The sequence below is a fragment of the Oryza glaberrima genome, chromosome 1 (genome assembly GCF_000147395.1).
Source record: "Oryza glaberrima chromosome 1, OglaRS2, whole genome shotgun sequence".
In the NCBI taxonomy this organism is placed as follows: Eukaryota; Viridiplantae; Streptophyta; class Magnoliopsida; order Poales; family Poaceae; genus Oryza; species Oryza glaberrima.
Genome location: NC_068326.1, coordinates 19,308,738 through 19,320,298, shown reverse-complemented (window position 1 = coordinate 19,320,298; position 11,561 = coordinate 19,308,738). Strand labels below are relative to the sequence as shown.

General features: G+C 43.7%; 1 protein-coding gene and 1 pseudogene across 3 annotated transcripts; one reads left to right on the top strand and one right to left on the bottom strand.

The window, feature by feature from the left end:
• Positions 1-1,031: 1,031 nt before the first annotated feature.
• On the top strand, positions 1,032-1,959 carry LOC127777669 (UPF0481 protein At3g47200-like; annotated as a pseudogene).
• Positions 1,960-3,965: 2,006 nt separating this feature from the next.
• LOC127781854 (70 kDa peptidyl-prolyl isomerase-like) lies at positions 3,966-10,628 on the bottom strand. 3 transcript variants are annotated; one of them, XM_052308927.1, is made up of 11 exons: positions 10,464-10,628; positions 9,932-10,018; positions 8,851-9,123; positions 8,619-8,693; positions 8,447-8,527; positions 6,850-7,047; positions 6,661-6,750; positions 6,484-6,584; positions 6,208-6,330; positions 4,881-5,024; positions 3,966-4,593 (listed from the first exon to the last, which is right to left on the bottom strand). In XM_052308927.1, the coding sequence occupies exons 3-11, from the start codon at positions 9,113-9,115 to the stop codon at positions 4,300-4,302; spliced, it is 1,371 nt and encodes a 456-aa protein (XP_052164887.1). In that variant the 5' UTR covers positions 9,116-9,123; positions 9,932-10,018; positions 10,464-10,628; the 3' UTR covers positions 3,966-4,299. The 3 variants fall into 3 exon arrangements, 2 of the variants coding, with proteins under 2 accessions (XP_052164887.1, XP_052164879.1); XM_052308919.1 differs by having other exon boundaries at positions 3,967-4,593; positions 6,427-6,584; XR_008019095.1 differs by having other exon boundaries at positions 4,455-4,593; positions 4,881-5,019; positions 6,427-6,584.
• Positions 10,629-11,561: the final 933 nt, after the last annotated feature.

Here is an 11,561-nt window from a genome sequence, read left to right as displayed (position 1 = left end):
CTACTTCTCTCTCCGCGGTCCCGCGACCGGGAAGGGCGCCATCCTCCTGCAACTTCTTTAGCGACGCGCTGGTGGAGGTAGACTTGTCGAGATCCATCACCGCCGGAGATCGCCGAAGAAAGGACCGAGATAAGCTAGCTAGGGTTTTTGCGGGAGCAAAGAAGATGAGGAACGCTTGGAGGCTGGAGAGTTTTTTCCACAGCAGGCGGACTTCAAAAGGGATCCCCAAAACTCCCTTAAGTAGCTGTACCTCCGATGGTGCGAATTCCAAGGAAAGGAGAGAGAGTGCCGCCGTAAATTTCTGCGCCCGTTACGCGCGGCAATTTTTCGGACTTCAGTTTAAATTCACTCATGACCGTTGAGCTTCACCTAGCGTTGTCGATCACTATTTGTCTCTCGGTCCTTACACCGAGAACAACGACCGCCTCGACATCAGAAGTCACGATCGGCTACACGAGTTCATTTAAGCAGAAGTCGGGGGCTACTGTCAGGGTTACGAGTTAGGTATACTCTCTACCCTTCGACATACGTCACATATCGATATGGTATACTTGCGCGTATACGGACGTTTTTGGCATAAGTTAAGGGAATTCATCATGGAGTTCACAGATGAAAGGAGTCCTACTCGGACAGAACTAGGTCGTCATTGTATCGTGCCGGGTCCGATGTCTCCGAGTCCTACTTGGAGACCAGCCGACTTGCGATATAAAAGGGACCCCCCGGGAGGACCTAAGGCATCGAATCTTACCGCCAACACATCCACCACAGCCTACGAAGTCGGAGCCTACAGGAGCCAAGTCGCCGGGTGATCTAGTCGAATCAACTCGACTACGATCTCGTCGGTATCGTCGAGTTCCGCTATTCCCTTTGTAATCTGTGGTTTCCATCGTATAATCCCATATTAACTGGATTAGGGCTATTACCTATCAAGGGGCCTGAATCAGTATAATCTTTGTTTTCTGCCTGCTTAATGTCGTATTACGTAGATCCTCGTACCAGCGTACCCCAATACCCTCTATATCCGGTCTACGGGTATCCTCGAGTTCTTCTTCAAGTGGCACACCGAGCAGCCGGCTGACGCGCTCTGCGATGTCGGCTGGGGCCTCACGCTGGTCGCCGCCGACCTGCTCTTGATGGAGAACCAGATCCCCTTCTTCGTCATCGAGAGGCTCTATGAAGCCGTCGCCGGCGTGCATGGCACCAGGCAGTCCCTCCTCAACCTTCTCGCCGTCATGTATATCGGCAACGAGGAGCCAATCAAGTGGCCTTCCAGCGACTGGGACGTCCACCACCTTCTCCATCTGTACTACGAGTGCTTCGTTCCCAACCGATCAACGCTGCCGCCGCGGGGCCGTCGGAGCGCGCGTTCCGGCCGACGGGCGGCGACCACCACCCGGGCACCCCGGGCGATACCGTGCGCCACCGAGATGAGACACGCGGGGGTAAAGTTCGTCGCAAGGCGGAGCCGGCCAGCCCCAGCCGACGCCGGGGAGACGACGACGTACGACGTGGTGTTCGACGACCGCGGGGGCGTGATGGAGATCCCCGCCATCCTGATCGACGACGCGAGGCAGCCGCTGCTGGCGAACCTGATCGCGTTCGAGCAGAGCCAGGGCGGCGAGGTGGCCAGGCTCCTGAGCAGCTACGTGGCGCTGATGAGCTAGCTCATCGTGACGGCGCGCGATGTTGAGCTGCTCCAGCGGCGCGGCGTGGTGGAGAACCTGCTGGACAACGACGAGGAGGCGGCGCGGTTCTTCAACCGCCTGGGCGACATCGACCCGGTGGACTACGACACGCAGGCGTTCGCGGGGCTGTACGAGAACGTGACGCGCTACTGCGGGACGTGGCCGCAACTATTTTGCTTGCACGTGGTCGGCCATCTCCGTCGTCGTCGCCGCCTTCGTCGTCGTGCTCGCCGCTACGCAGACCTACTTCACCGTGTTTCCATCCAACAAGTGATGCAGAATCCCGGCCGGGACATGCATTTCCGTTCAATACTTCGATCCTGTTAATTTTCACTCAACATTACGGAATCCTTCCGTGTATCGAGCTGGTGTGTGTGGGAGAATCTGGACAACTCTCTGTCCATATTCGTTGTACTATGAGGGGTTGCCTTTTTCTTTGGGACAGAGGGAGTATAAAGGTATATCAGACTATCAATGTAGGTTTTTAATTCGGCAAATTTTGCTACATGACACTGCTTATGTGTGGTTTTAGCCCTATGACACTGCCCAAACTCACTTTCGTGGAAAAACACTCCATAAACATGGTAATTTGCCAGTGGACATCGCACCAATTAAAATAATAATTTCCAGTTGAAGAGGAGAGAGAATTTGCGTGAAATATCAAAAATGCCCTTGGACCCACATGTCACCTCTATATCCTATCTCTCCTCTCCTCTTCCTACCCACATGTCGCTCCCCGCCAGCCGCCGGTCGTGCCCGCGCAGACGGCGGCGGAGGCAGCGACGAGCAGCAGCAGCACCCCGGCCCTCCGGCGGCCCACCAGCCGCAGTGCGCGTTGGAGCAGCTGCAGCCGCTCCTTCTCGCCACCGCCTCACCACCCCCACCCCTGCCCCCGCCCTTCCTCCCGCTGCCGGCCGACGTGAGCGAGCCGTAGCTCCCACACCGCATCCCTAGCGTCGATGCCGAGCCATTCATCGCCACCGCCGCAGCCGCCGCCGCCGCCCTTCTCTCATCCCAATCGCCGAATCACGACGCCGCTGCAGGGCGGTGGCTGGCGCAGCATGCAGGCCGGCGAGGCGGTGGCTCGCGGATCCGGCGGCGCGGAGCAGGGCGGTGGCGGACGACGACGACGATGGTGACGAGTTCGAGGAGGAGGAGGACGTGCGCAGCTCCTCCCCCGCCGCCCGCCTCTCGTGCGCCGCTCCTCCCCCCGCCGCCCGCGCGCCGCTTCTCCCCCGGCCATTACACGGCGTCGTCAGCGAACATGCCGAGCGCATTGTAGCACACCGGGTGGCCCTCCCGGTCCGCGCCGTCGAGGTAGCACGTCAGCGAGCTCCGCCGGGAGTGCCTCGCCGTCGTCGTCGTCGGTATCGTGGTGGCCTTCTTCTTGGCCTCCACCTTGCCATCATCGAACAACTTGCCCTCGACGATGGCCTCCTCCACCTTGGCACGGAGCTCAGCCAACGCCTTCCTCTCGCCGTCCTTGAGATTATCCAGGAAGTTGCTCTCCTCCCCGAACGACACGTTCTTGGACACAACGGTAGCCAGCATCACCGCCTCATCCACCGACGCCTTCGCGCTCACCTCCTTTGTCTCTGGCGCCACCACCTCCGCTGTGGCGGCCGTCGCACCCTCAGACAACGATAGTGGTGCGACGGCGGCAGAGCCCGGGCGGTGGCGAAGGTCGGGCTGCAGTGGTGAGCCGGCGGCGGATCTTGCAGATGGGCTGGACGATGACGAAGACGACGGGAGCGTGGCGTTATCCTCTAGAGAGAAGATAAGAGAGATAGGAGAGCTGACATGTGGGCCCAAAGACGTTTTTGACATTTCACACGATTTCTCTCTCCTCTTCAACCGGAAATTATTATTTTAATCGGCACGATGTCCACTGGCAAATTACCACGTTTATGGAGTGTTTTCCCCCAAAAGTGAGTTTGGGCAGTGTTCTAGGGCTAAAACCACACATAAGCAGTGTCCTGTAGCAAAATTTGCCTTTTAATTTTAGCGTCGTGTGAAAGTCGGGAAGTGGTTATATGTGCCAGTTTTTAAGAAACCAACATCTATAAGACAGTTCCTGTCATTGGAAGATATCACATAAGCTACAAATATTTCAAAGCAAGAATTGCAAAACAGAAAAGATTTACACGTTCCAATAAAAAATAATTTGTAGTCATCCGAAAATTCAATGAACAGCGTTGTCTGCGACTGGGGGAGCGCAGGTTGTATAATGCCATAGAAAATTGCACATTGGCACAGCTTCCCTCTAAGAAAAAAAGGTAATAAATCCATGGTGCCGCTTTTCATTCACTGTTCATATATTGTCGACAGGAAACATCCCAACCAAGAAGCTAGGCTGCCTTGTTTAGTTAGAAACTTTTTCTTCGAACTTTCAACTTTTCCATTACATCAAAACTTTTCTACACATATAAACTTCCAACTTTTCCGTCACATCGTTTCAATTTTAACAAAACTTTCAATTTTGACGTGAACTAAACACACCCTTCGTCATATAGTTGCTAAAGTTCTATTCACCCAGTTCATTTTCCGTGTGCAATAATAATTGTGATCATAGAAGTATGAACAATTACTACCAGAACCGTATTCACGAAGCTAATTACAAGGGGCCAACAATGGGTGCCAAACAGGACCTGAAGCACGAACCTAGGCTCTTCCTGGTGGTGCCAGAGTTTTGGTTCTCGATGTTTGTCGTAACTCTGTTTGTGTTAACAACACGCGTTGCTTGTGTAGCTGGACTACGGCTTGTAGGTACATTGGCCCCTGGTCTTGCAATAGGAGGGACAAAAATCATGCCTCCACGGTATTTGTGTCCTTGTTTTAGCCTCATGCTAGATATAGCCCCCGTCGTCATTGTCCAACCAATGGAATGCTGTTCCTTCGGACGAAACGGCTGTTCAAGGTGATAGGTATAATATCTAGTTAGTTGTGTAAATAAAAAGGGGCTTTTGTAAATTTACCACTAGTTTTTCAATTTTGCAAGGATGCCACTCGAATGATAGTTCTTGTGACAATCTTGCAATGATGTGTGTAGGAGGCTAGCGTTTACTAACAGTAGCGAACTATGCAAAAGAACAACCAATGAATCAATGCCATTTGCACCATGTAAACATTTGGAAAAGGTGTAGCACTATGAAGCAAACACAACTCATGCTCTATTTCTCTTGTTAAGAAAAGCACCTCACGGTAGCGATGGTATGCTTGTTCGAAGCGTTGAAGCTGAGTTGCGCATTCTGCAGCTTTGAAGGCAAAGGAAATCAACATTTGTTTAATTTCTCCATCTATGTCTCCTCGTCGAAAGCACGAGAGTATGATCTGTCTGGCCTTCAAACAAGTTAAACAGACTTTTCAGATTCAGTCTGGACATTTGTCGGATGCATATAATACATACTTGGGACAAAACAGGCTATACTTTTTTCCTAGAAAAAAAACACTATGACCTCCTTTTTGCACCATTAAATTATCTATTAACTTATTAAAGGAATAGAAAAACGACCATCCACGTTTGCTCTCACAGTCTAGAAATTCCCACATTAATCGAAGAAAAAGAAAAATATAGAGTCCATATAGAAATACAATTTAAAAATAGTTTAAATTCGGAATTAGAAAATAAGGAATATTGGAAGAGGAGACTAGAGTCCATATAGGAATACAATTTAGAAATAATAGAAATTCGAAATTAAAGATAAGGAATATTGAAAGATAAGTTTAGAGTCCATATAGAAAAACATATAAAATTTAGATCTAATTGAAATTCGGAATTGAAAAATAAAAAAAATAAAAGTAGAATTTAGAATCCATATAGAAATACAACTTAGAAAAAACTAAAATTCGAAGTTTAAAAATAACAAATATTAGAAAAATAATCTAGAGCCCAGATAAAATAAAACTTAGAAGAAGCTAAAATTCGAAATTGAAAAAAGTAAGAAATATTAGAAAAAGAGTCTAAAGTCCATATATGAATACAATTTGGAAATAACTGAAATTCAAATTTTTTTTAAAAAAAGAAATATTGAAAGATGAGTTAGAGTCCATATAAAAAAATACAATTTATAAATAAGAGAAATTATGAATTAAAAATAAGAAATATTGGAAAAGGAATCTAGAGTTTATATAGAAATACAATTTAGAAATAACTGAAATTCAAGATTTTAAAATAAGGAATATGGAAAGAAGGATTTAGAGTCCATATTAGAATAAATTTGTAAATAACATGACTTCGGAAAATATAAGAAATATTAGAAGATGAGTTTATAGTCTATATAGGAATACAATTTATAATTAAGTAAAGTTAGAATTTTAAAATAATTAATAAATATCACGTATATAAAATACAATATGAATATTACACATCAGTTAGTTTGGTCAAGTTAGTACAAAATTAAAAATTATGTTATCATTTTAATATATTTTAATAACAAAATATAAAAATATATATGCTATTATTTAAAAAGATATAACGATACTAGCCGCGCAATATGCGCGGGCCACCATGCTAGTTTAGTACCTTGTAATATCTCCTATAAGCTCTCAAATATTTGCTTGAGCCGAATAGTTTGTCACCCTCCTTTTCCTTCTCAACTGCAGCCTCAACGCTCTCTGCTTGACTCATGAGCCAGGGATGCTTGTCCTAAATTTAATTCAGATCCAATATGTCAAGTAGAGTTTCCAAAATATAGTTTCAAATTGTTCACATCATGGCAACTAATTCAAGCTGCATACACACATTTACAACAGAGACAAGCTCAATTTCATAGGTCACGGAAGAACCAGGAGGGACAACCATGTGTTGATCCTGCAAACACTGGGGCGGAATGGTGAACAAGGAGACCTCTCCCTCCCACATTGTCAGAACAGTTTCCTCTAGGTCATCGCTAACCTGCTCTGCAATTTCAAAAGAATAGCTGAAATTTATGAGAAACAAACAAGTTTTATTTTGTAAAGTTGTAGAAAATGCAACCTTCGTCAACCACAAACTCAAATGGCTCATCTCCTTGGTGACCCCTCTGATCAAAAACAGCCCCATCATGCAGTTTACCAATCAGCCGAACTGCCAATGCAAGTGAACATTAGGCATGTTGATATCCAAGCAGGAGGTAATGAGCTATATATGTTCAGAATTCCATATTAGGAGCTAACTTGAAGGTACCTCCAACCACTGCTTGATTCTCGGTGTGCTGTCCTTCCAAGTTTCCTCTGTGAAGGGTTTTTTTAAGGATTGTCCCGTTCTGTCCAATGTGTCTCACTGTTTTCCATGACATCAATTGAAGGTACACATAAAGAGTTGCATCAGGTGGCACAGCAGCTTCATCCCCTATGGACGGTCTACCCCGTTCACCAAAACCATCTAGGGATCAAGAGAAAGAGAGCACCAATTAACATATATTAACTAGAAGATTAACTACAAGAAATACCTGCAAGAGAAGGGTTTCTTCCAATCAAAACATGAGGAAGGTTCATAATTCTGGAAAAACTTGCACACAATCAAAAGTTGGGTCCAAAGAAATTGTGCATGGAAACTGGGTGATGGCTCTCACATCCTCTATTGGTCTGATGTTTGGCTAGAGTCTTGTCCCCTAAAAATCAGATTCCCACTCATCTACCAAATCTCTAACCAACAATACATCCTCGTTAGTGAGGTAGCAGAATGGGAAGAGTTGGAACAAATTATGACTGGTATTAATCTGATAGAGGAAACAGATACTATCCTTTGGCCTGTGATTCAATCTAATTGCTTCTCTACTAAATATTTATACAGAATACTCATATTCCATGGGGTGAAAAACTTGACAGATGCTGACATTTGGGGATCTCCCATACCCCTGAAGGTGAAACACTTCATCTGGCTTGCCTGTAGGGATAGAATACAATCCACAACCCAACTGGTGAAGAAAAACTGGGAAGGGTCTGATCTGTGTATTTTCTGTAATGATCTAGAAGATGCTGATCATATCATTTTCAGATGCCCTGTTGCAAAGTTCCTTTGGTGTGTGATTAGAGATGCTCTGACCTGGAATGCAGACCCTAATTTTTTTGATCATTTCTTTTCTGAGATAGTAGGCCGACCTGGTTCCAAACGGAGCAGAGGGCTGATAATTCTGCTGGGGGCTGCTGCCTGGGTGTTGTGGTTGAATAGAAATGATAAGATTTTCAGGAAGAAGATTTTATACACTCCTCTAACTGTTGCTTTTCGTGTGATGTTTTATCTAAGACAGTGGTCAACTGATGAAGGAAAATGAAGAAGCAGAAGTTGAGTTGATTGCAGGCAAGATCTTAAGAAGCTGTGCAACTTCTATCTCCTCAAGGACCTCAACACAGGAGTACAGGACTGGCGTGGGATGAAAAAAGCAAGTAGTCATAGATATTGCCTTTTGCTCACTGGTTTTCTTCTCCTGTTTGGCTCTTTAGATACTGTGTAAGGCCATTTTTTGGCTAGAATGCTTCTTCTTGTAAAAGCTGGTTCTCCCAGCTGTTGAACTGATGCCGTAATCATTATCTAGCTTTCTATAAAAGCTGGGCCTTCTGGCCTCTTATCCCAAAAGAAAAATGACACACAGAAAGACAAGCTTGTAAATATTCCTGACATGTTCATGCATAATCGGAAGGAAGATTTGAGATGCCGATTGGTGATTTAGTTGCCACTATCTGCTTTGATTATTGAATTTATTACGAGGTATAAGGTGCATGAGAAGAATTGGTGTTTATTTTACTCAACTAGAAGGTTACATCCAATGAGGGGAGCTTACATTCTGGTTTAACAATGAGAACAACTTCCTCTCCTTCTGTCATAGTCTCCACAGCACGTGCAAAGGCAGGACAAAAGAAGCCTAGATTTTACAATTATATTAGACCGGCATAGTAAAATGGTACTTCTACAATTAAGTGCATTCAATCATGGTAAAGGGAACTTATTCTTACCTTCTGCAAGGTTGAACTCAACACCTTCAGACATGGACACTGACATCCCATCCTCCAGGCAAGCATTGTAGTTCACTACAAAAAAAAAAATGTAAAAGTATTAGCTCAATAAACGCACAAGCACTGTTGCGCTATTGCAGAAATAAATGAAAAATATATTGGTACAATTAATTTCTCAAATTCAAAACTAAAGAAAACAGAGAGATGGAAGAACTAATGTACTATTGCATACCAAGCACTTCATCCAAATCACAAGGTTTATCATTCCCCACTCCACGCTTGATAGTCTTTTTCAATATGCCTTCATTGTCGAGGATGTCAGTTATGGTGATAAGAGAGATGAGCTCAACATCAAACTGTAGTGCTTGGTTGGGAGGAAGGTTCGCTGGGATATCAGCAGGACACCGAGACTTGGTGCCTGCTAATTCTGGAGGGATGGTGAATACAGCTTTCTCCCCTGCTTGCATTGAGCTAACAGCCATACTGAAGCCTTGCATTACATTCTCTATAAGCAGTATTTAGTTTTATTTCATCGAAGTGTAACTCATTTTTGAGAAAAGTATGGTTACAGTGGTACAAACACCCAACGAGCCAGGTTTTTTAAACACACACACACATGAAAAATGAGCCGTGTAATCTTGTTATCTACATTCTACTAGAATCTTTAATGGCTTGAAACAAAAATGTCAGACCCCAAATCACTAAAGTCACTTTTTCATTAAAAGATTCAGTCCTTAACACTTAATAGAAATCCCACTGCATCATATAGGTCTGTTGAAGTTTACACAACGCAGAAATCAACAACTCCATATATATAAACACTTAATAGATGAGTAGATGATCTGGAAGATCAGTAAGACTACATACATGACAACTTCATGATGCATTAAGAAAATGATAAATAAGTTAGGTGAAACGATTTGAATATTGCACAAAATAAAAGGGGAACAACTATGCTTGGTCCACGTGCTACTAATGCATTTTCTGTATTACTTTTTTGGGAGTAACTGTTTGAGTAAACTACTGAAAATCATTGGTTTAGTGGTGATGGGTGTAGAGACCCTGGGATCCATGGTTAGTGGCATGATCACAAGGTTTCCAACCATTACAATATCTAAGAAGATTTAACAACAGAGGTTGGTTAAACAGAAAGTACCATAAACATTGGAGAGTTCTTAACTCATATCACTTGGTAACCTCCCTGTAAATTTTCTTTGGTTCTGATCTAGTGGTGTGCATTATGGATTTATTGACTCGGTAAGGACCAAAAAGTAATTTCAGGATATTGACTATTGAGTAATGTACAGTTATACCTTGTCCTAATATAAAAGTCAGAGGCACGCCATCTTCTCTGGTGGATGTAAACAAAGTACCATCAAGTCTTTTTCCTGTAAAGTGGACTGGAAGCAACCAAACATACTCATGATTCATCAAAGGAGCAGTAGAAAGGAAGATCAATAGCATGACTGTATACTTAAAAATAAATCAGGGGCTTATACAGTATAAACCATCAAGCATCAACAGAGTTATCGGCAGGGATAACTGCTACAAACAATACGAATAACATTGGTGAAATCTTCCCCGACTAGGACTAACTAGCTATATCTCGTTCAACATCAGCGAGCTTAGAATTGCACATTTTCAAAATTTCTGTTGTACTGCTTCAGAAATGAGAACCATCCTACAGGATTAGAGTGGAAATCTGGAATGCTGAAATTTTCCATACGTATGCCGGATTTCAACCATTTCCTAGGAGCCGGTCAGGTGTCAGGACGGAGATTATGAGACGCATTGGAGAGGTTTCGCAGCAACCGAGAGACGTACTGAGCGAGTTTAGGGTTTGACCTTGGAGGGGCGAGTATGCGTCGCCGGCTCGCTCCCCGCCCGGGATTCGACCTCCACGGCCGGATCTACTCCGCTACCTCCTTCGATTCGCTCTCTGCATTGCCTCCGCAAAGTCCGGACGCTGCTGAGAGCCGCCTGCGCCTGCTGCTGGATTGTTTACTGATGATCGGCGTGGTTGCAAGGGGCAGAGATTGTCGTGCCCCCTACATCCACCGTTAAAATGAATCCAACGTCCTGAATTTTTCTGCGTCACTCTCGTCACTCTTTATCCCCCTCATTCTCTATATCAATACTAAGGCCTTATTTAGGTTCTGTTTCTTTCAGCTTGAGATTATTATAATCTAGATTATTGAGTCAGATTACTATAACCTAGATTGTTATAATCTGTAGTAGAATAAGCGGTTAGTTGTTTCTTTCATATATTATTAGAGCCTAGATTATTGGGCTTGCAAGTCTAAAGAGGGAGTGGGATGGCATGGTGGGTAATTTTTCACCCAATAATCTGGAAAAAGCTCACCTAAATGAGCTTATCAGATTATAATAAGCTGGGCTCCAGATTATAATAAGCTACTTCAATAAGTTGTCTGTTTCTTTCAGCTTACTCTCAATAATCTGGATTATAATAATCCCAAGCTGAAAGAAACAGGGCATTAGTTCCCAACTTTTTCTTCAAACTTCTAACTTTTCTATCACACATCAAAACTTTTCTATACACACAAACTTCCAACTTTTCTGTCACGTCGTTTCAATTTTAATCAAACTTCCAATTTTGGTGTGAACTAAACACACCCTTACTAATACTCTCACCGTTTTGTATTATAATTCTTTTAATTTTCTCAAGTCAATTTTTTTAAGCTTAATCAAATTTTTAGAAAAATATAGTAACATTTTCAATAGAAAATAAACATATTATCAAAATATATTCAACATTAGACTTAATTAAATTAATCTAGTGTTGTAGATGTTGCTAATTTTTTCTATGAATTTAATCAAACTTAAAGAACTTTAACTAAGAAAAAAGTCAAACGACTTATAATATGAAACAGAGGGAATACTTCAATATTATTATGTGTTCGACTAAGTAAGAAAGAGAGAAAA

Coding starts and splice junctions, on each gene's coding strand:
- LOC127781854 (XM_052308919.1), bottom strand. CDS start 9,115: ATGCAAGGCTTCAGTATGGCTGTTAGCTCAATGCAAGCAGGGGAGAAA. Junction 6,751..6,849: donor GAATCAAGCAGTGGTTGGAG/GTACCTTCAAGT, acceptor TTGCATTGGCAG/TTCGGCTGATTGGTAAACTG. Junction 5,025..6,207: donor CTTATAGGAGATATTACAAG/GTACTAAACTAG, acceptor ACTTGTTTGAAG/GCCAGACAGATCATACTCTC.